Source organism: Pan troglodytes, chromosome 14 (genome assembly GCF_028858775.2).
Source record: "Pan troglodytes isolate AG18354 chromosome 14, NHGRI_mPanTro3-v2.0_pri, whole genome shotgun sequence".
In the NCBI taxonomy this organism is placed as follows: domain Eukaryota; kingdom Metazoa; phylum Chordata; class Mammalia; order Primates; family Hominidae; genus Pan; species Pan troglodytes.
The window spans coordinates 83,572,852-83,597,963 of NC_072412.2; the positions used below are offsets into that span (position 1 = coordinate 83,572,852).

Below are 25,112 nucleotides of genomic sequence, written 5' to 3' on the forward strand. Positions count from 1 at the left end.
CGGCTGGGTTTGACCTTACTGTCTGGGAAAAAAGCAATTGCTAATTCTGGATTATTTTTGTTGGGTGAAGAAAGGGATTACATGCTGAGAGACACAGACAGGTGAACTTCTGCAGCAATCAGTATGCAGTTATTTAGTGCTCATTTCATTTTGCCTCATATTAAAGTTTATCATCACTGTCTCTTATCAAGTAGGGACCTTGCATTTTGTGAATTTCATCTCATCTTTCACATAGAAAACACTCAAAAGAAGCTTGTGAAATGCAATGAGCAATCCCTAAACCTCATTTCAAACTTTCACCTTTGCTAAGGTACAATAATGATGAAACAATGAAGTGCTCCAAAGGCAGGGAACCAAAGAAAGGAAGACCAAAGAGGCCATTGGAAACTATTACCCAGAAAATCAACCTTGGGAAGTTGAATGTCTGTATATCTGTTTCTTCACAACAATGAAACACACAGTCCAGCCCAGAGACCAGAAATGTGGCATTTTAATTGAATAACTTCATACTTGCTTGATAATTGTATATTTAACATAAATAATGTCCACTTGTCACATTTATATTTCTTTTAAACAATCAATTAGTATTTAATGAATTAGTGTCTGTACAGTGAAAAATAAGGTAGTTGTTAAAAAAACTTAAATTTTTATTGGTTTTGCTTACATAATAAAAAATCAGTAACTATAGCCACTTTAGGCAACCAAAAAATCCTCCCAGATATATAATTTTTTACATTGTTATATTACAGTTTTATAAAGTTAGCTACAGCATACCCATGTTTTGCTATAAACTGTATTCCTTTGGCCATATGTAAGCTATCAATACTAAAAGGTGTTTGAACATACATCCACATTAGCAGTGGATAATAAGGGAGAAAATAGGTTAAAATCTTTTATAAATCTTTTGAGCTGTAACATCCATGTTAACAATAATTTTGTCTGTTGCTATATTAAAGTCCTTAATACTAGGAAACATGTTTTGAAGTTGAACGATAGCACCTTTTTCTATCTTGGTTTTGAGTATGTAAAGAAATTATAATTGTTTCTTACTTATCAGTATGTTAAAGTTTTGAATCAAACATTTTTTTAAAAAGCCACTGAATGCAATTTTATTATAAATAATGCAAGTATGCTTTTTGTGTGTAGTTTCAAAATTTGGCAAGATAATTAGAGAACATGATACTGACATGGAGAAGGAAAGGGTATCAGGATGTAAAAATTCAGTACATGGTAATAAAAATAATCTAAAATTTAAATAGAAATAAAATATATTAATAAACTGTGAAAATATTAGTGATTCAAAATTAATTTAAAATTGAGAGTCTAAAATGTCTTCTATGATAACAGGCCTCTGAAAAAGTGATTGGGATGAAATTAAAAAACAAGTTTGTGGGTGATTTATAAATAGAATCCATATGGTGTGTGAATTAATTATTATTGCTCTTTCTTTCTGGCCACATTGTTGGGTTTTGGTTTACTGTACCATCACATTCAATATTGACAGAAAACAACATTACTAGCTTATTTCCAACATGTGGCCCAGCCTATTAAAAGAAAAACAAAGTAAAAATTTGGGCATATTTTAAGACCGAGTTAAAGCTCTTGGGCCCAATTTATTTCGAAAGTCACTCTGAGAACATTGCACTGTGTTTTGCTGGAACAAAATCAGGACCTTTTGCATTGATGTGACGAGGCAATGACGAACGTTAGGCTAAGAATGGGAATCTGTCCCCATGGGTTTCCTCCAACCCCACCTCATTTCCTCTCTCTTCCGTTTTCTCTTGTACATACTTTCACACACATCTCATCCCAAGCTATCCTAAGGCACTTTGCTTAGAAGATATAAAAATTAGGCAGGAACGCACAAAGCTAAGAGGTTCTTACGGTCTCAAAAAGCAGTTTTGCCTCTAGATGAAAGAAAAGCACCATGTCAAGCAAACTTTTCTATTGGCTATTTACAAAAATAATACAAAAATTAGTAATAAGCTTTACAGGTAGCTGTTAAATGTACTAATCTGTATGATTTTGAAAAATAGTATTTTAACTATAGCATTATACATATGCTAGAAACCATTTTAACCACAGCATGGGTGAGAGAGGGTGCTACCTGCCCCTTTGTCATGTGGACACTGCACCAGGCAGTTCACAGTCTTTATTATGAGGTCACTGGCATCTCTCCATCGTAAAGCTATGAGCACAGGGCCTGCCCTCGTTTAATCATCTACATGCAGTGTATGTAGGTAAGTATTTACAGATGACAAAACCAAACAGAGTTTAAGCTACGATAGTGAAAGAAGAAGATTTTAATAATCCTGAAAAAATTGTAGATAGTATTGTCTTCACAGGGTATGTGAATGACAGATTCAAAGAAGTCTTTTGGGATAGCCTTTCAAACATTCTATTTCTCGTTGTGAGGTTTGATCTTAACTGAATGTAAAGGATGTAATAATTTTTTTAAAAAGTATTATATTTTAAATTCAGCTGGCACATGTGCCAGTCTGTTACATGCTGCTTGTTTGTGACATGTTGGTTACATATTGCAGAATGCTGAGGTTTGGGCTTCTAGTGAAAGGAGTGTAATGATTTTCAAAAACAGCCTTGCTCTTTCTGTTACTCCCTCCTGATCATTTAAATGTTTCTAGTGTCCGAAAAATGCAACAACTAAACTGCTCTCTCATTTGCATCTAATTACAGTCTGATAATAGTGTGATAATATTAATTGAAAAGTTGTTTTAAAGGATTTTAAAATTTTAAATTGAGTAATTTAAGCTTCATTTAAAAGTTCTGTTTTACAGTGACTTATTCTTCCTTTATATCAGAGTCCCATTGATTTAAAAATAAATCTCTTTTTAGAAAGAATAAAAATTCTGAGTGAGCTCATTTTTAAGCCTAAGTGTTGTGTGAATATCCTGGAAGTTGTTAAGAGCTATGTTGAAGTGCTAACTGTAAAAAATTAAGTGCTTTCACGATGAGGCTTTCTTAATTCCCACTGATTTTCTTTCCATGCCGTAAACAGCTCATAAAATGTCATATGTAGCTATGAGTGTTAAAATAATTACACTTAATATTTTAATAGTGTGCTGTGCAAATACATAGTTTTTTGTTTTGTTTTGGCAAATGTTTCATTTTGTTTTAATGACTTCGGTCCAATATAAAGAAAATGAGATACAGTGAATAGTTCTTCTTTCAAGATGAGCTGTATTTATTACTGGAACGGAAGTTGTCATATCCGTGATCATTAGCTTTGAACTTTAAGCACGACTGCTTTTCCTCCAAGGACTGTTTTTCTTCAAATGACTGGCACCAGCAGCATAAGCATGACTGTACAAAACAAAGTAACTCATTATATGTTAACATCAGTCACCTTTCCCAACTCTTCCTCCTCTCCAGGGTTCTGACTTTCTTTGTATGATTAGGAGTTCTTGGGCCCTTTCTTTCAGTGCTCTTTTATTTTCCCTCTTAAAAGAATATAATCACAGTAGTAGCATATGATAATTTTTTAACTAAAAAATGCAGAGAAGAAAAAAACCTACATAGTTAAAATTTCTCAACAAGAGAAAGCCACTTTTAATTGATATTTACTCTTGGTTATTTGATAATATTTGATAAACATATAATTCAAGACTTTTCCCCATGAAAACAGAAATATTTGCACATACATGAAATAAATAAATTATACACATGTATATGTGCATGTGCTGGAGAATGTGAGTATAATTATTTTACTGAGACTGTACTGTATGTATACTCCATAACCTTGTAGATACTTTCACAAACACCTCATCCCAAGTTATTCTAAGCCACTTTGCTGAGAAGATTTAACCTGCTTTTTCTCACTTGACAGTGACATAAATATCTTCTCATGTCAATGAATTTAATACTGCTTTCCTATTTTTTCAGCCATGTATTCTCATATCTCTTTTCAATATTGGTAAACAATAATGTTATATAGTACAAAAGCATCTCAATTTTCTTCAATTTTTTTCTTGAAGTTTTTTAAATATAAAAATTTTTTCATTCTGCTTGTCTTCTGTTCATTCTATTTGTAAAAGAAAATGAGAAGTCCACTGTTTTATGTCTTATAAAATGAGGGTGTTGATCCTGATGGAAGTTCTCTTCCAACTCTAAAATTTGAGTTATGAGTGGGCGAAGAATGTTATAGGCTGCCTTATTGTTTACGCGGGAGCTACGTTCTTAGCTTTCCAGTAGTGAAATACCATGGACAAATGGATGATTTTCACATTAGGGGAGGGGATATTTTATTTCATGTTAGATTGTTGAAGGAGTGAATGAATAGAAGGATGATAAAATGCAAGCAGCTGAAGAAGGAATTATATGTATTTCACATTGAACAGCACATCACTGTTATACAAAAAAGGAAGAAAGAGGTAAAACCTAAACTATTTTTTTTTTGTTTACCTTGCTATTCTCACAGTCCATGTGAAAAAGGAACTAATTTAGTTATAATAATAATTGCAGCTGCGAAGTTCAGAATCTACCAAAAACAGGGAACAGGGCCTTTAATTCATGTTTAGCCCTTATTTTATTATGTGATGCCTATCAGACATCAATGCATGTAATTTTTATTACTTTTTGGTCAACAATTCCATGAGTGTAACTGATTGGCTGAGGCAGTAGGGAGTGGCTGACTAGGATTTATAGGCAAAAACAATTATAGTGATTTACAAGCAAAAGTTGTATTTAAAAAAATCATCCATGATGTAATAAAAGGGAAACTATAAGATAACTTACCAAATCTGTCTGGATAGATATATTAGCAGTTTTGAAAGCTTATATTTGAGCCATATTACAAAGAGCTTTTTATTTTGGGATAGTCTCTTACCTTAAAGCAGTTTTTGAATCTTTTGCTCACCAAATACAGAGCAATTGGGTTAATGCAGGAATTCAGTGAAGCCATGTTGATACCAATATAGTCCAATACCAACAGAAAGCTGCAACAAAATAACCCAAAATGTGTCTGAAAAATATGCTATTCTGAACATGTAGTCATTGTAGCTTCTGTGCTTTTGTAAGGAAAAAAAATGCCAATATACAATGGTTCTAAATTTATCACTTGTCTTTGCTAACAATGATTCTCTGCCTGTCTCTGTCTGTGTCTCCCTCTGACTCTAGCATTTCTACTGACTTTCCTCCATTTCCCCTTCCCAGGCCCAATTCTTCTCTTTTAAAATAAAATCTCATTCAGAAGTACTGAAGCTGGCTGAAAAGAAGAAATTTAGAAAACGCGTTGGAGAATCGGACCTGACATTTTCCGCCTTGGCACTCACTCATCATCTTGACAACTCTGACTCTCTGTCCCCAGTGTTCTTCATACCCCCCCTTCCCTGTCCCTCTCAACAGGACCTCAGATAAAAATTGGGAGTCTCCATGACTTCCTAAGGGTTAGAAAAATGGTAGTCTGTCTTTCTGCCTATAAAAAAGATCGATGGAAACACTTCTGAGTGGCATTTATTTACAAAATCATTTCTAGTTTGCCTTTCTTACCTCAAAAGTTCACATCTATTGGGATCATTCTGATTATAAAGAGTGAGCTTCAGAATCCTGCTGAGGTGAAGGGGAAGCCAGCAGAGGGCAAAGACAAGGACCAGGCAAAAGACAGTTTTGGCCACTTCCCGTCTCTGAAATAAATCCATAGTTTGACCCTTAAAAGATGGCTCATTTTACTCATAGCATTCTATCTTCTAAAACGACATTTAATATTGTCTACAAAAAGTCAGTGGCATATGTAAAAACTCAGGACACTGAGCTTTATATGGAATAGTTAATGTGAAGTGGAACCGAAGTGACTAGAGATTCATCTTTAAAAAATTCTGATTCTCCCTAGATCCTTTTAGATTATATAGAATATCTCCAAATAAATAATATAAAAATATTCTTTATCTATTTAAAACTACCAGAAGCAAGAAAAAGGAAATATGCTCTGGTATATAATAATGTTAGTTTATCATCATCATCATCATAATTTTCATATTCATAATTATAAATTCAACCATGAGTTATCAAATATTTGTATTTTCTTACCTGCTTTAGGTGATCATTTAAAGCAATCTGCATGCCACTTTTCTTTCTCAACATTTCACAGGTCATTAGTGTATAAAAAAATGCAGTGATGGCCAATGGCAAGCAGAAATAGAAACTGAATAGCCACCAATCTTTTGCTGTCTTGTAAAACTATGGGGATGAGAGAATTTTTATGATTAATACTCCTCTGTAAGAAAATCTTATATAATAAATGTTAAACTTAAAAAAATTCATCAGGGAATGATTATCTTCTAAATTAGATCCAGTTTATATATATCATACAGAATCTTTCAGGCCACAGTTACTGAACAAATAAATAGTTATGTTAAATAAAACAAATTTTCCCAAAAATATTTCAGTTCTCTAAGACAATGTGTTATAAGCATGCACAAAAACTTAAGTAGTTAGGCAAAATTTGAAATATTTGGTAATTCAATGCTTTGTCTTCACATAAGAAACTTACCCTTAGGGTATTTTTTGTGTGAAATATAACACCTAAATATGTAAAGATAACTTAGTGTTTAGATGAAGTTCTCACTTTTTAGCAAGTTTGTTTAATGGGAACAACAGATACGAAAAGGTCTAGGTTAACCATTTAGCTCGGTAACATATAAATCTAACCTCGCAAAAAGATAAAATCTGCTTTTGACTTATGTCATATCTCATATTCTTTTTCTTCTCTGTTATCTTTTTCATATTGCTTTAGATATATCTGTGTTGGAGAGGAAATTATGTAACCTAGGCAGCACTTTTTTTTTTCTTTTTACTAATAGGAAACAAGGAAATAGCAATTTCATTTTCAATTTCACATTATGTCCTTGATTCTTTTACTTAGCATGATATATACAGTTCATAAAGTTTTATTTAGTCTCCTTACTTATACAATAGAAAATAATCATTGGGAATAGTTAAGCCAGCCCCCTTTGCATTAATGTCTCTTAACTCATTCTGTTGGGAAGAGCCTTTTACACTCAGGATCTATCTTCTGGAAACGAGCATCATCATTCTTTTTCTATTCCCTAATCAAATGTTCTTTAATAAATGACCAGGATGAAAAGTTTCTTGCAATGGCAGCTTTCTCTTTGGCATCAAAGACAGAGAGAGGGGAGTCTTGCCATTCAGACTCCATCCATATCAGGGTGACTTCTATCTGAATGTTTGCTGGACCATCCATTCCTCTGACAACTACTGAGCCATCTTGTGCAGATTACGTAGTAGTCAGTCCTTATGGGGCTGTAGGATACAGTAAATTCCTCTTCAAAGAACCAACATGTCAGTGTGTTCAGCTTCCCTGTTCTTTGTTCTCCATTTTAAAGTTTAACTCCCTCATTCTTTACATCTCCTTGCCCCTAGTTTCAGTAAACAACCCGCTCCTAGCCTCTATCACCTGCTCTTTCCTTAGTTATCCTTCATCACCTGCTTTGTCCTTAGTCATCCTTAGTCACCTGCTCTGTCCTTAGTCATCCTTAGTCACCTGCTCTGTCCTTAGTCATCCTTAGTCACCTGCTCTGTAACTTTCCTTCCCACTGAAACTACTCACCCCACCACTCCAGCTTGTACCCCTGCTCTCTTTAAAATAGCCAATTGGAATTAACTTAGACTGTGCAGTTCAACCCTACCCAATAGGGGAAAGATGCAGCAGTGGGAACTAGCTGCATCAGGAATAACAACCCCTTCCCCTCCCTTGTCTGGTATGCTCTCGCCATTGCTCCATTGTGAGACAAAACCTTCTATAGAAGTAAATTGCCTTGCTGAGAAAACTTTTGCCTGAGTGCTATTTTCACTTTGTGGCACCAAGCATTTTACTTCTAACATGGCTTTGGGCAGAAAAGCTATAAATTCACATCAATTCTTTCATGTGGACCTGGTTTATCTATGCCACTGAGATCAAGGGGATTCTTAGAGAAGTAGTGATCTAGCTTCTTGCAGCTTGAGTCATTGATCACCATTAACTCCACAGTCCTTGGATCTATACTCTTAATTTATGCCAAGGACAGTCATAAATCAACAGTTTCCCAAGGAGTGGGGAACAGGGGAAATATAGCTAAATATTTATAAGACAAGAGCAGAAAGGAAAATAAAAAAAGTAAAATTTACCTGCATGAAAGCTGTCTTCTGAACGGGATGAAGCAAGCAGATTCGTAGATAACTTCCTTTGTAGTCCATCGTAATTATATCAAAACCTATGGCTTCAGGGACAGCTAGAACCACAGAGACCACCCAAATCAAAACAATTTCTACTGCTGTCCATTTTGGAACCCCAATTCCTTTAATTCTACTCCAAGATGCAACAGCTCGATATCTGAAGATAAAAATAGAATTGTATTTTAAGCTGGCATACCTTAGTTTTATTGAATTGCACAGTTTATTTTCTAAGTAACATGGAAAACAATAGTATATATTCAGAATATACTTGGATTAAATAGAAGCTTCTACCTGTCAATACTCAGAGCACATAGACTCAGCACAGTGATTCCCACGGAGGCTTTCTGTATGAAAGGCACCAGCTTACACATCTCAGCTCCAAATGGCCAGTCCTCTGCCAGCAGCTGCATTGAGAAGACATGAAGCTCTGTTAGGGGGTTTCATAAGATACCCTCTGAATTGTATCACTTAGTGAAGAGTAATTAACATGCAGAGTAGGATAATTTCTGGTTGTCATTCTTTTTCTCATGGACTACTTCTTTGAAAAGCACCATTGTTCGATATATGTATGGGACAGAAAAGTGTGTTGGGATTGATGAAAATGCAGCCAGCTTATAAGAAGTCATCATGCGTATACAGTAGCTTAGAGTTCAGCTCACCTCATCAGAGCAAACTTGAGCTAGTCGCTTAAGTTCCTCCTGAAAATTGAACCTGTATACTGTCATGGAGTCTGAAATGCCCAGGTCATGGCCAAAGCAAAATATGGGTTAATTAAAATTGAATGGTAAATAGTCCTTAGCTGAGGAGACCAGACTTCCCTACTGAAGTAGTACTCCATGCAGAACAGCATGTGCATTCAGGCACTTGTTCTTCATTGCAGTCAGTTTACCTAACTGAACAATCGTTCAGTAGGAGTAGCTACACAGTTGCTTGAACACACCAGGCACATTCCTACTTAGGGCTTTCGCCGTAGGTCCTTCCTTATCCTAGAAGGCTCTTTCCCCACAGATTCACCAGGTTAACTCCCTTATCTCCTTCAGGTCTTACTCAAATTTCATCTTTTCAACATGACTTACCTTGATCACACTATTAGATACCGTAACCGGTCAGACATCCCTATCTCCCTACTCTCTTTCCCTTTTTATCCATAGTCTATCAATTCCTGTGGCATATCACATTAACTTATTTGTTCGCTTAGTTTTTTTTCTGTCTGGATCCCTGGAGTGTAAGACAGACTATGAGCTCCACAACTGCCTAGAACAGTGCCTGACACATAGCAGATGAACAGTGCTTGATTCATAGACTCTAAAATATAACAGTGACTGGCTGTATAAGGAGCAAGAAGACATAGTTATTGCTATTATATATATATACACACACATAGTATGTAATATATATATAGTGTGTATATATGTACATGTATATATTTCTCTTTATCTGACTGCAGACTATGCAACCATCTATTATTAAATGTGGTTATTTTCTTTCTTAGGACAATGTGGTGTGTCCCACACTGGTAAATGAATCACTTTAGGTAAACATCTGGATCAAATGTTCATGAGGTTTTGAAAATAAAAGTATTTCAAATCCATGGGTCTTAAAAATAGTTTGAAAAACAACCTTCCAAAAGTGAAAATTATTTTGAGACACAATGGAGTCTTTCCATCCTTTCACTAGTAGTGAAGACTCTACCGAGTTTGTCAAGCTGAGTTGATTGTTCTATAACTAGAATGACGTCAAAGCCTAAAATGTTTGTCTCATAATGAATTTGACTTGGAGATTCAACATAGGACCAACTTCGTTTCTAAGTTAGATATCAAAACTTACACAGACATGTGGGACAAAAGTTGGCAGACTTATCGTATATATGCTTAATGTAGGATCCTGAAGACCTACAGGGCCAGGCAGGTAACACAGAGAAGTGGAGGGTGCCAGGTCTCAGAAAGTCATTGGTGTCAGGAAGATGACAGGGAGTGGGGTGGGGTCTGGGGTAAACTTTGTCTGAAAGGAGCAGCTGCTAGTAGACATCACATACTTTTTGCTAAGGGACCCCAAATACAAAAATCTCTTGATTTTTCAAAAGAACCCAGATTGGAATTTTTATATGAATCTCACAATTTATTAAAGTTCAATTCATATATATTTTTTAAAAACTCTCATATAACATTGTATTATCAAAATACATCTGTGAGCCATCATAGCCTCTATCTTGTGACTTCTGGGTTAATCAACTGACTCATTAATTCTGCTTGTTCATTCATTCATTCATTCAATGAATATTTATTGAGCATTCACTATGTGCCAGACACCATTCTGAGCACTCCTGCTCTCATGGAGTTTACACCATAGTGAGGGAGGCAGACAAAAAACACATACATACTTAAAATGGTGTTAAACAGAGGCTGTGATCATATTGAGTGAGGGTGGGATTTGAGGTGTTTTCTTGATAAGCTTCTCAGTAAGGTCACCCTGAAGAGACAACATTTGAGGAGAGACTTGACTGAAATAAGACAGTAAGCCATGCGAAGAGCATTCTAGGCAGAGGCAAGAGCGTGTGCAAATGCCCTGAGGTCAAAACAAGCCTGGTGAACTGGAGGTACAGCAATGAGGCTACTAGCTACTAAAGCTGGAGAAGACTGACCCAGCCCAAATTCATGGAAAATGAAGTTGTAGAGGGAAGAATTTGAATGCTTTTTTTTGAGGGAATTCATTGCAAGTTTTGAAGAAGGGAAATGGCATGATCTAACATATTTTTCAAGAGATCACTATTGCTGCCCAGTGTAGGATAAAATGTAGGGCCAAGAAAGGAAGCACTGATGAGAACTAGTGGTGAGCTGGACCCTGTGTGCCCTGAGGCTGTGAAGAGAGGGTTATAGGCTGCATATATTTTAAGGGTAGAGGTAGCTAGCAGGACTTGCTGATGGGTTGGACACATGATGTGGGAAGTCAGGACACTCACAGAGGTTTACCATGTGCATGGTGAAGCCATTTACTGAAATGGGGGAGACTCGGTGTACCACAGGTCTGAACCAGCTTTGAACCCATGTAGCTTTAAAAGAACTGCCAATTACCCTTAGAAATAAGAATAAAAATTATCCAACTGGTTTCAAGGATTGTGCTAGACCCAGCCTGGTACAACTTATTCAGATAATATTCTGCTATTGATTACTCCTCCCTTCAAAACATGAAGCCTAATTTCCTTGCCTTTGAATGTGGATTGGACTTAGTGATTTGTTTTCAATGAATACAATGTGACAAAAGTGATGATGTGTGATGTCTGACACTATTCCTAAAGAACTGGCTTCCTCTCTCTTGGATCACTTATTCTCGGGGAGGCCAGCTGCCATGTCATGAGGACGCTCAAGCACCTCTGTGGAGAAACCAGATGGCAAAGAACTGAGGCCTCTTGAAAACATCAAGCACTAATTTGCCACGTCTGTGAATAAGAGGATCCTCCAGCTTTAGACAAACCTTTGGACAACTGCATCCCCAGCCAGTATTTTAAATGTACCTTCTTGAGAGACACTGAGCCAGGGCCACCCAGCTAAGCCACTCCTTAATTGCCAAACCAAAGACACAATGTGATTTAAAAAATATTTACTGTTTTAAGCCACTAAATTGTAGGGTAATTTGTTACTCTTCATTAGGAAACCAACATGCTTGCATTTGTTTGCTCATTTAAGTGAGTAATAGATCCACATTTGAACCCAGATGGTCTAGAGCCTATGCTTACAACCAGTATAATACCTGCCCGACAGTGGTTTGAAGGAGGTGATTGTACAAAAAAAATGTTTAGAATTAAATCAAATTTTTTTTTAAACCTATAGCTATGTGTCAAATAATAGTAAAATATCTAGATGCAGAGCAAAATCTTCCGCTCACCTAGTGCGATGGTTAACTTTATGTGTTAACTTGACCAGCCACTGGTTGCTCAATTAAACATTCTCTATTTCTGGGTGTGTCTGTGAGGATGTGTCTGGAAGAAATTAGTATATGAATTTGTGGACTCAGAACAGCAGATTGCCTTACTCTAGGTGGGTGGGCATTATCCAATCTCTTGAGGGCCTGAATAGAACAAAAGGCAGAGGCAGAAGGAATTTGCCCCTTTTTCTTCCTGTCTATCTGGAATGTCTCATTTCATCTCCCCTGGCCCTCAGACTGGTTTCTCAGGCCTTTGGACTTGGACTGAATTACACCACTGGCTTTCCTATATTTGCAGCTTGCAGATGGCCAATTATGGGACTTCTTAGCCTCTATAATCTCATAAACCAATTCCTCATTATCTATTTATCTGTCTGTCTACTTACCTACCTATCTACCTATCCATCCATCTATCTAACCCACTGGTTCTGTTTCTCTGGAGAACCCTGACTAATCCCCCTAGTTATTTTATTCAAATAATGTACAAACATTTGGATATTTTAAAATATTTTATTCTGTCTTAAATTATTTCCAAATATGTTAATATTGTTGTCCTGTAGGTACCGCTATCAGAAGAATCAAGATGAATGAGCGTCCAGACCATTGAAGGGAAAGAAGTCTGGCTGATGAAAATGAGCTCTGCACTGAATCCAGGCCATGTTTTGAGGTTTCCATTGTTTTTGGCTCAGCCTAGAAATTGGATTATTGCTCTTCATACCACTGGAGGCCTGCAGCCCAACCTCTGACCCAAGCTATCACAGAAAACAGGGAAACACAAACTGAAAATTGTAACAATGCTCTTCAAGCTCAACAGAGAGATAGTCAGACACATAATCACCACGGAGAGATTACAGTTTTCTAGTCTACACTTTTGAAGGGAAAGAGACTGCAAAAAAAAAAAAAAAAAAAAAAAGAGAGAGAGAGAGAGAGCATTAACCTTTATCAGCTTTCAGCATTTCATGCTTTCAATTTAGAACTGGATGCTATTGGCTCTGGACGGCCATAGAAGATGTGGGAAGAGCATGCACTGTTGCTTCCATTATTTTGTAGTGAGAAGGATGGCTTTGGCAAGACTCTAAACGCTCTTCCTTTAAAAATCTTAACCTCTGCCTCACTGATCAGAAGGCTTTGTGGAGACCCAGCAAAGCCTGATACTCTGTGACAGAAACCATGCCCACTATTGATGCTCATCTCTGTCATCTTAATGGCCTCTAGCAAGAAAGTCTTTAGGCAAGCTAGTGCTTGAAACTTACCTAAAATATAAAGGTATCCCTGGTGGGGAAAAACTATGAAGTTTTGCCAAAAAAAAAAAAAAATCACTCTCAACCAAGATGCCATCTTTAAAATTTGGTGAGAGATTGTTCTTATAGATGGGTATGATTCTTAGACATTCATTTCTTCATCATTCTTTGGGAAAAATAACAACATCTAACATCAATAATTTGAAGTCTAAGGATACAGCTTTCCCCACTGAAGAGGAAATGGATTCACTTTATTGCAAGAGGAAGCAACTCTTAACTTTAAACCCAGCAATAACACATTCCTTATTCCCTATTTTTAGTTTTTTCTTTGGACTTTACCCCATTAAATTAGATAACTTAAGGGCAAGGTCTGAACAGTGAAGACAATTCAAACATGTAATCAAAAGGCAGTCTCTCTGATCGCAAAAAGGGTGTTTAGAGTTCAATATTGACACTATGTAGCTTCCACATAAATTAAAATTTTAAATCCTGTTTAAAATTCAGTTGAATATATGTTACCTAACATTGATCAAATATGAGCCAGTTGGCAATACTCACATAACTGGCACTGGTTTTCATATCATGATGTCTCATCTAACTGAATAGCTGTTGTTAGTGTTAAGTCCTGCTGGCAATATGGTATCCATTTGACAAAATGATAGCCTATGTTTGTGCTGACCCATTTTACCCTAAGGCTTATACTGCTTCTCTAGAACATTTCTTTTGGATGATAAACACAAATAAATAAACACTAGATTGAAGAAAGGTGTGGCCATACTGGCTAAAAGATTTCTACTCAAGAAAGACCGTGATTTTATAACTTTACCTTGGAACAGCTGCTTGAGAAAGAAACAAGGCAAGAGAATCCAAATAAATTATTCTATTACATTATAAAGTCATTTTGATATTATAGTTTACAATTTTTCTAAAAGGATAAATAGCATGAATAAGAAACAAATATTCTTTACTTATTTGAGGGTTTTGTGAAGTGAATCCTACAAAATCTCTCTAACCAGGGGATTTACATTTTTCATTTCTCTTTTTAATTAAAAATCACATACTTGAGATAATAAATGAAGAAAAAAAGTCCTGTTAACACACACCCCTGTTAATGCCAAAAGGAGTCAAGCCCCATAAAGTCAGGAAATGCCAAAGTTAACTGTCTTGTACAAGCAAATGTTCACTCACCTCATTAAACATAGATAGCATTTTCTTTTTCTACTTTATTAAATTACAAGTGTACATTGAGCTTTAACTGTTTATTTGTTTCAGAATATTCTACAACATTTATAATGCCTAGTACAGTGATTGGCACACAGTGGTCACTCATTCAATGTTTGTTAAGTAACGATGAACGGATGAGTGGATGAATGAATTTGATCACACGGCAGAAATCATCTATGACAAAACATTTGTCATGAGCTTTTCAGTTCTCATATTCTACATATATTCTTTAGATAATTGACATGACTGTATATTTACTATTTATATTTTCTAGTACTGATGATCAGGTCTTCTTGGCACACAGAGTCAGAAACTCTAGAATTGAGGCTTGAGAGTGGGCTGGACTCTTGTTGGAGTTCCGCTCTTCCATGCAGGGCGGAAAAGGTAACGACAAAAATTCCTCTCCCACCCTCTCTCTCCTACTCAAACTTGTCAAGGCAATGACTGATATAAAACAGAACCTACTGTTTCTCACTATGTAATGGGATTCTATGAAGAGCTTCAGCTGTGGAGAGGATTGTTAAGTTTCGTGGAAGTAGATGCAGTAAACATAGGAGCATTGTAAGAGATGATTGTTTTAGAGGATGAGTGAGTGGTGTAATTAAGAGGACAACCAAGATTACTTTGCCGGACTGCAGTCTATTCCATCCTGTGATAAGTTGTGAACGTTTCTTTAAACGACTGGCATTATATAAATGTTTTCACAGTAAGAGTCAAAAAAGGAAAATAATGGAATGGCTGCATTTCACAACTTTAGGAAAGGGTGTATTCTGTTTTTGTCTCTGTTTCCTGTAGTAGTTAAGAGTTTTTCTGTGTTTGAACTAGAGTTTTAATGAGATAGGGCACCTTCACTCAAGGACTTCCATGCCAGAACTCTTTCTGTATTAATACACAAAGAAATAGTTCAAAGTAAGCTTTGAATTTGGAATCAATATGCTGATCAAGTGCATGGAAATATTTTCTTCTTGACATACAGTGCACCGTGCCCTGAAGGACAAATAAAAATTACAAGTTCTACCCTGCATCCATCAGAATGCCCTTAATCACTTAAAGATTAGCCTATGTGAGTTAGAAATATGTGGGTCAGAAATGATGTTAGCTTATCCCCCAGGGGTGCCATCTCAATAGATTACAATATGTACAGTGCCCCCTAGAGTTGTGCAAGGCAGCGGTTCTGTCCATGGGAATCTATTTCACACACATCCACAAAACAGAGGCCTTTTCACAGCTCTGGAAAGATTCCTATAACTTGCTGAAATAGAACAATGGCTTATGAAAATGAATTAAAGTTCTTGAAACAAAATCTCTAAGAGAAACATAGAGATAGAAAACAATTTTAAAAAATATTTCTTAAGAGAAATTGAAGTTTACCTCAAATATATTTTCCTACCAGAAATTTATTTCTAAGTCTGTAACAGGCCAGAAAAGAAATTGATTGTACTCTTTTATTATCTAAATTTAAAAATATATCCATAGTTTGAGCTTTAAAACTATCACTGACATATTACATATTTTGAAAAGATCCAACTAAGGGAAATAACAAACCCCATTCACAAACCTGGCCTATTATTAGTTCACTTATCTGAGCTGGATCTTCTAAGATCACTGGTGATATCTGAAGACACAGAAGAATGAGAACCTGAGGGCCTCCCGGCTCCGAACGAGACTTGCAAACTACATGAATTCAACAAACCTTATTAAGTAACTTCATGCCATACCTAAGCCTAATTCTATCGGTGGAATATCTTATGGGAGACTAATAAGCTGTGATCAGAAAATGTCTGATTACTATGGAATCTGAAAGCTCATTAAAATAGGCTGAACACACTGAGTGAGTGGGAAGAAGACAGCGTACAGTGTAAACATTCTGAGGATAGTTTTCCTCCTTTCTGGAAACTACAATGAAACTGAAGAAGACAGAAGTGGGGAAAAGATACAGGTCAGCAGGCATGAGTGCAGTTTTGAGCCTCAAAAGGGGAGACTTGCTTGAGAAATGCTTCAATCAATTTTGCTAATAAATTTCTGATTCAAGAATGATCCTCTTCTATCTTCTCCCTTCACGCCTTCTCCTCTCTCTCTCCTCTCTCCCATCCACCACCACATTTTGGCCATTTTCTTGTTCCTTTACATTTTCACCAGAGGCCCTACAGGGAAGGATAAATAACTCTCTAAAATAAAAGCCTTGGAAATAATAAAAAGTCTAAAATTAGAGAAGTTGTTGGCTAAGGTATACCCACACACCACATTCAGCTATCTCCCAAACATAACCAACTTCTTTTTAACTGTGCAAAGTCCTGAAAGAGAATGTTTCACATCATAAATTACATCTTGAATCTTATTTCAGCTCAGGCTTTATCTGTCAACACCCTTTAAAGAACTTAATCATTTATTAGCATTTGGCATGTTTCTCTAAAAATAATCAACTATAGCATATTAGCTATGCAGAGATACCCTTATATGGTTTTCTTTGTGAATTGAAGAACATGGCTCCCTGGCCTGGAGACAACAGGGTCTTGGCTATGTTATCCTTTTGTACAACTATGGAAATATCTTCAATCTTGAAAGACTCATTTTAAATGAGCAAACTGAGAAATGTAAAGCTTTTGATAGATAAGCCTTACCATATTGAAAGAAAACCTTACCTTGACATTTGTAGAGGCTTGGATTTAAGGAGTGACCAAGTGGCAGATCAAAGGCAAACACAAGAAATACCATCAAGTTGAACCGAGGGAACCTTTCATTGCCCAAGGCCAAGTGCTTACTGACCATTTTGTCACAGAAATCTATGACCAACACGTGAAACAGTGAATTGGGAATATGAAGTCTGAGTTTCTGGTTTATTTGAATTCTGCTATCAACTTGTTATCTGACTATGACAATACTTTAATACAGAAGGAATCAAGCTTTCTTTTTCTTTTTCATTTGGACATCAGTAAAAATATGAGTGGAAAAAGCCCACTACTCTTATGTCTTATGTATAACATCATTTGTCTGAAGCATTTGTGTAGTATTGACAGTTGCAGCCACTATGATAGATGGGTGTCGGGGTATTTGCTGTATTGTTAACTGATTCCAGGTCATTCAAGCTAAAAGCCTGGCTCTTTATTAACACGTTTTAAAAGTTAATACTTTAAATGCACTTAATTGGTGCTCCTTAAAAATTATTTTGCTTTACATAAATAATACAGGTTCTACTTTTGGTTCAGAATGCTTATGCTGGTAAAATATCTTTAAATATTACTAAAATATTTCAGTTACTTAACTGGAAATGAGAACATTGTTATTAAACTGGGATAAATTAGACTCCTCTGCCAATGATACCCTTACTTCTTGTGTTGCTATATATGCATATGCTTCAGTTTACTGATTGGAATATATGAATATACTTCAGTTTACTGACTGGAAAATTATAACTTCAAAAGTTGGTGGTGTTCCATCAACTTTTACTTTTAACTACAAAACTAGTTAATTATACATAAACTTGTTAAGTACCAGAAGTAGTCTAAGAGGATAGTGCAAAAGGTAAATTTGTTCAGAAAGATAATCCTGATTGTGTCACAAGCAGAAAATGTCTGATTACCTGCCAAGGTCACTTCACTCGAAACTCATTTGTGGGTTCAGTGAAGCAATTCCGCATTTTGACACACCAGCATTTTAATGTTATATGTTCCCACCCTTAACTAGTTAAACGTTAAAGATCAGCAGTTTTGCCTTTCAGAACTATGAATGCAGCCTCTTTGCCTCTAATAGTAGCCTACAGTTCTTAACTGTAAAACCATCTAGAAGCACTCCAGTGGGTCACCAGCCTAATTTCTAGCTCTCCATCACCACTGGACACCTGATTACCTTTGGATCCTTACCAAACTAGTTAATGTGGATATTGGTATTTGTCTTATCAGTTTGCAAGTAGATTTGTTTTTAAATGCAATTTCTTTACACATAAAGGAAGCTATATGTGAGAGCTAACTTCTTTAACTCAGTTATCCATGTAAATATAACACAAAGAGAGTTAATAAAATTCAGAAGTAATTTAAGAACTCACTATTTGCTCAAGAATTTTTAACTTCTCCCAACCTACAACCAAGTTTTGTTAAATATCATTGCCAAAGCAAACCAAGCCAAATCAACTAACCAACCAAACAACAACATAAACACATTGATAGCATCCCCAAGTACACCCGGCTGTCTTGCTTTTTATCCAGCTTTGATATCTATGCTTCTACAACTTACTAGTGGAACACCAGGCTCTCATGTGAACAAATATCTAGATTACCCCATTTATTTTAGGATATATAGGAAGGGCAAAATAAGTAGCTTGTGAATAAGGAGAAATTCATCCTAACATCAGGTAGTCAAGCACTGGCTTTTGGTTCTGATGTATATGTAGACTATGTAAATATTAAGCATGGTGGCCCATATACATATTACAGATAAACATTAATATGCATTTATATCCATATTGAGATATTATATAAAATAGTGATTAATACCAAGAGTACAAGAATAACTTTCTAGCACAATATGGCAATATCTTTCAAAATTACAATGCACACACATTTTGATTTAATAATTCCAGTTATAAAAATTTACCCTTCAGATGTAGTCACACATGTGTGCAAAGCCGTATGCACAAACATGTCATTTGTAGTCATGTTTGTCACGACAAAAGCTGGAAAACAAAGAATACTCAAAACGCACATACACACACATACACACATTTTAATAACATTTATCATTTCTTGCTATGTGCCATGCCCTGTGCCAAATGATAGTCATCTTTTTACTTATATATTCTTATAAAACTTAACATTTTAATGTATGTACATGTACACATGCATATATATTTAAATAAATATCTCCTTTGGATGCCTGAAGTTTTCATTGTTCTTCTGGTTGGTGTTGTGTAATGTAGGCATAGCCCTAGTGTGTGCCTATGAGAAGCATAAGCAACGCTTATTATTTTCTGCATGTTTACATGAGTTTGAAGTTCTTCAGCAGCCTCAACTTGCTAAGTGTCCTCAGACACTTCCCTAGCCTTCAACACAGGATTTCACCCACAACACAGGAGACCTGTGAGAGTGGTATGATTCTTCCTAAAAGTTTCCAGGGATCCAGGTCCTTGAGGAAGTCCAGGCAGATCAGACATGTTTCCCAGTGCTTTTCAGCTTCCCACTGCAGCAACTCCAGATAAAGTCCCACCAATTCCACAGCCTGAAGACTGTAGCTTCCAATAAGAGCTATGACATTTTGTGATTTGTCAACTTTACTGAACTCTATATTCATTAAACTCTAGATTAATGGAATAGATTCACATTGACATTTCTGGGCCTCTGGGCCATTAGTGTGCCAACAGGAGAGTAGGAGAATTTCACAAACCCCCAGAAATTGTGTATATTGAATTCTCAAAGAGAATTATAAAACCCCACCAAAAAAATTAGAAATCACTGGTTTAGATTTAAGCCTCTCATATTAGGATATATTAAATATAGCCTTCATAACTCATTTAAATTACTTGTTTCTGAATGATCATACCTGACTACTCTGAAGTTCTATATGCATTAAAAAAACTATGTTGCCACAATTATTTAGGAGAATAAATGGCTTTTAACTAGTCCTGGATTTGATATTTTGGTAAATTAAGCCATTAGAATGACTTCCACTGATATTACACACTACAGACCAGCTGAAGGGGGTTTCAAGAGACAGAAATCCTGACTCAAATTAATTTCTGAAAATGTTTACCAAGTATTCTACTGTGGGATAGCATATTATTTGCCATAATTCCACCAAATGCTCCCAAGTGGGATCCTAAAACAATACTCAAGGTTGGAGATGACCATGCAGTGCCTGAGCATGCTTTGTGCAGTGGGATGGGGTGGACCACAGGGTCTTGGGCTGGATGATCTGGGTTCAAGCCCCAGTTTCATTACTTTGTAGTGGTATGACATTAGGCAAGTTACTTCTTCACCTCTCTGACAAGTAGTTTGCCTAGATCTAAAGCAGGAATGATAACGATATCTCCTCTACAGGGTTGTTATAGTGATTTAATGAAATAAACCAAGTGCCTAGTGCATCATTAACTGGTAGCCATTATTATGATATTGTGTCTCAAGCTAAACCTAAGGCCACAAGGTGGGATTCAATAATGATGACCTTAGTGATGGGACGTAATGTGATGAATGTGTTTGTGACCCATGTAGATTAATGGATGGACAGATTTGTAATGACTCATTGGCTTATTTCAGAAGTGAAAACACAGTCATGTTAAGACTGGATGGCTTCAGGGAAAAGGATGTAACTTCCTAGGGAAATCATACGGGAGTTTGAAATGAAAGGGAAACTGTATGACCTCTTGGGGAGTCAGAAATTCTCTAGTTTATCACAAATACTCATTTAACCAGACAGAGGAAATAAGATGGTTCTGGAAGAGCTGATTTATATCTGTCCTGGAGGCAACACACCAGAACTAAAAAAATGTTCTCAATCCCACCTTCTACACAGCACTTCAGCTACTGTCTGATTTAGAAAGGCTTCTAACTGGGCTGGACATGTGGGGTTTCCTGACCCCCTAAACAGAACTTTCATAAAATCCTGTGCCAACCTAGCAAAACTAGATTTTAATCTCCCTTTGGGAAGAGATCTTGTTAGATTTATTTTAAATTTATCACAACACCTTATACTGAAAAGTTCTCAATTCGGTTTTGATGAATTGAATTGAAATTCCTTTGCCAAATTAGAATGGGAAGACTTAGTTTGTGGGACGTCTTAAGGAGTAAAAGGGTCACTTCTGGCCCTCATGGAGTTGTGACTGCATTTAGAGATTCAATTTCAGCTCTTACCAAGTAAATCCTCACAGTTCATCAGAATCAATTGCTACACAGGATTTTAGGATTTCTTCAATCGATTCCCCCCATTTCCGGGGGTGATTCCCTTTAGAGAAAACTATATCCTAATCCACTCTCATGGCTAAACCTCAGAAATGTTTGGAATTCCCCTTAAAATATAGCTATTGGGTTAGGATTTTTAGAGATTTATGAAGGGAAATTTACAGGCACACCTTATGGTAACTACTCCTACCAATAGGTCAAAGCATTCCCTACAACATTTCCCAACTTTACATTCCATTTTTTTCCCCTTGTACTGAAGTACTGAAGTCAGGGCTAGCTATAGGCAAATCTGCAAAGCACAATTCCAATTCCTTACACTGTGATTGTGTTTTTATGTGCAACTTTCTATTGCTGCTGCTGCTGCTGGGAAAGTTTTAAATATTTTCATATGTCTTTGAAATTTTCCAACTGTTTTATTTAGACTTCTTTTTTTTTTTTTTTTAACACCATAAAGCCTCAGTAAGTGGGCACTGGCAGCCTTATTGTGGAATTGAGGAAACTGAGGCCCAGAGGTGCTGGGATGTGTCTGGAGTTCCAAAGCAACCTGGAGCAACCTGGCTGTTTGTGTGTTTCTACTGACGCCCATGGTAATCACACAATAATGTTAACTACTGAAACCCTTACAGATTTTGAGTGCTCCTTGGTCTTGTCCATGAAATAATTGATGGGGTGCCATCATATAGCTTGCACTTTGGAACCTGACAGATTTGGGTCTGATCCCCAGCTCCACCTCTAATTCATTTACTTTGATCATCCTACCAGTCATCTGTAAACTAATTGTAATATCTACTTGTGGGCTGCTGGAAGGAATAACGGAAGTAACACATCTCACTCAGTCCTTGGCCCACTGTAGATATTTAATACACAGTAGCTACAGTCTGTCACAGCAGGTGAACTGTGTTTTTCCTACTCACCAGTCTGGATCTCTTTTTTCCAGGCCATTTATTTCCTAAAAGCCTACTTTGTACCTGCTACTTTCAAAGTCTTCCAAAACAGTGCTTCCCAAAGTTAGTGGGCGTATCAATCACATGAAGATCTTAAGATGCAGATTCTAACTTAGTAAGTCTGAGGTAGCCTTGCATTCCTAACAAACTCTCAGGTAATATTGATGCTGACTGTCCATGGACCACACACTTTTGACTAGAGGATGTACCCCATTAGGTGCACTTAGGGACTAGATCCTTCAGGACTAGTGGTTATCAAACTTTACAGTTCATCATAATCACATAAAGGGCTTGTTAAAATACAAATTACTGTGCTCCACTCCAGAGTTTCTGATTCAGTAGGTCTGGCGTGAGGCCAGAAAAATCTTCGTGTGCACCAGGTTCCCAAAGTTATACTAACATTGCTAGACTGGGGACTACGCTTGTCCTAAGCTTAGCAGAGGTCTACTGAAGATCTGAATGGAATTTTATTCCAATGGTTACTGACTTTTATGAGTGGACAGAACCAAATGGAATTTGGTTCCAAAGATTACTGACTTTTATGAGGGGCAGAACCTTAAGAGGGAGCTAAAGGGAAGCTCCCTCTACAAGCTTTCTCATCTCCCCGTCTCCAACCAGGCCCCCTTCCTCAAGCCCACCATGATTTCAGCAGGCGCCCTTTACCTTGTAGACATTGATAGGGATGTCAATGACGATGTGCAGCAGGTCTCCCAGAGCCAAGCTGGCGATCAAGATATTGGGACCGTTTCGCATGCACTTGTTCTTGTAGATAATTCTCAGAAGTGTGGAGTTCCCGATGATCCCCAGCACGAACACAAGGCAGGACACAACCGTGTTGATGTATTTGAAAGTCTCCTTGATCTCGATGGGTCCTTGGCACGGGGGAGGGGAGATGGTGCGTGGCGGAGATCCTGCCGTCCTGTCTCCTTTAGGCACCTCCGCAGGTGCCAACGACCGCGCCAGACTGGCGTTGGAACCCTTGGGCCATAAGGTCTTAGTGGGTGGCGTCATTATCTCTGCGGTTTGCAAAAGCGGAGTGGCCCTGTCAGGCGGGAAGCCTCTCTCCTCTCCCCAGATCCGCGACAGGCCGCAGGCAAGAACCAGCGCAACCAGGGCGCGTCCGCACAGACTTGGAGGCGGCTGCATGCTGCTACCTGTTCCAGAAGGCGTCCGGTGGCCGCTCCGCAGTTTCAGAGCCTAGAGACAAGCAGGGGAAGGAAGACAGGACACTTGGGTCAGCTGCCCGAGCCAAGTCGCTGCAAACGCTAATACCGCCCGCAGCCTCTTCACCAGTATCCACGCTCAAAAGTAACTCAAGTTTGCGCGCCAGTGGGGAACTTGGCGCTCATGACTCGCCAGCGCGGGTCGAAACTCCTTCCTGATGCCCTCTCAGCTGTTTTTCTTCCCCCGCGTGGCCAGGAGGGGGTAAATAATATGCAGTGGGGCGGGGCGTTCTGGAAGGGGTGTGCCAGGGAGGGAATGCTGGGGGTCCCAGGCAAAGCTCCGAACTCTTTCACGTAACGGGAGGAATATAGACACGTCTTAGTTAAGCGTGCGTGGGAACCGCGGAATTAAGGCACCTAGAGGCCAAGGGCTTGTGTCAAGCTCTGCATTTTGCCCCGCAGGGGAACCTCTATACCCTTGATTGAACTCGAAAGACTCCTCCCGGCGGATGAAAGCCGCTACTCCCTGGCTGGCTGAGCTACAGCTCCCCCAGCGCGCTCAGGAGTGCGCCGGAGATTCGGAAACCCGCAGAGACTTCTCAAGTCAGCAGGAACTTGGAAACCGCTGTTCCCTCCAAACGGCCTCAAACACTCGCGCTCCGTCCTTTACCCAACCTAATTTTAATTTGCCCTCTCTATAGGCTTTATTTTTATTTTTTTAAAATCCCGAACTAGTAAGCCAAACCGAAGCCCCTGGATAAGGTTCAATCAATCATTTTAATTCAACACCAAGCCCGAATGTTTACCTCTCGGATCTGACAAACCAGATGCAGAGCGACGAATGGAGACCACCTTCCCGGGACGCGGAACCCAGCTGGGTTCCAGCCTGCTCTGGGAGAGGAGCACGCCTCCCTTGAGCTGCAGGCGGGTCTGGCTCTGACGAAACGCTGCGAGAATGCCAGACAGTGTAGCCTCCACCGTTTGCTCGGGGTCTCTGTTGCCATCAGACAAGTACTTTTATTCATTCATCCCTTCCCATCAATCACCGCCAGACTCCTCCCGCGCCTGCCGACCCCGCTGCAACCTTTCCCCTTGGGCGATGCCTGGATAGCATCAGTAGTAGTTGCCCGAGGGAGGGGGGCAGTCCTCGTCCGGGGACAGGTCCCAAAAGGCTGTTTATTTGTTAGAGTTCTACGCTCTTCAAATGAACCCAAATCAAGGGCAAGTTATCACGCACCATGTGACACCCGGCAGCTCCAGACTAGAACAAGGCTCTGCACTGAACGTGATAATTGAACTTTTAATGCCAAGTGTCACTTTTCTTTCAGGTAAATGTTCCGCCGCTGTGATATTTAAGGTTGGTTTGTGGGCGCTGCTCTTTGCTCTGCTTCATTTTGCCCTGAAGTTTCATTTCAAGCCAACATTAACCCCAACACGGAACAGCTCGATCTTTTCTTCCCAGGCCCTCTCACTGCCCCGAGAGAGGATTACAAGTACTCCTCATTTTCCCCAGTACAGCTCTTCTCCTCTCTTCCTGCCACAGTA

General features: G+C 38.0%; 1 protein-coding gene across 1 annotated transcript; it reads right to left on the bottom strand.

Annotated features, from left to right (window-relative positions):
- Positions 1–472: 472 nt before the first annotated feature.
- On the bottom strand, positions 473–24,934 carry EDNRB (endothelin receptor type B). The gene is made up of 8 exons (XM_509693.6): positions 24,374–24,934; positions 23,068–23,601; positions 8,479–8,591; positions 8,140–8,344; positions 6,043–6,192; positions 5,506–5,639; positions 4,844–4,952; positions 473–3,321 (listed from the first exon to the last, which is right to left on the bottom strand). Exons 1-8 carry the CDS (start codon positions 24,590–24,592, stop codon positions 3,187–3,189), a joined length of 1,599 nt encoding a protein of 532 aa, XP_509693.3. The 5' UTR covers positions 24,593–24,934; the 3' UTR covers positions 473–3,186.
- Positions 24,935–25,112: the final 178 nt, after the last annotated feature.

Bases quoted from the DNA above. Each gene is read 5' to 3' on its own strand.
- EDNRB (XM_509693.6), bottom strand. From the start codon at position 24,592: ATGAATAAAAGTACTTGTCTGATGGCAACAGAGACCCCGAGCAAACGG. The intron at 23,602-24,373 runs GTAAACATTCGG...GCTTGTCTCTAG, and splicing joins TGGTTTGTCAGATCCGAGAG to GCTCTGAAACTGCGGAGCGG. The intron at 5,640-6,042 runs GTAAGAAAATAC...GATTTATTTCAG, and splicing joins TAAATGATCACCTAAAGCAG to AGACGGGAAGTGGCCAAAAC.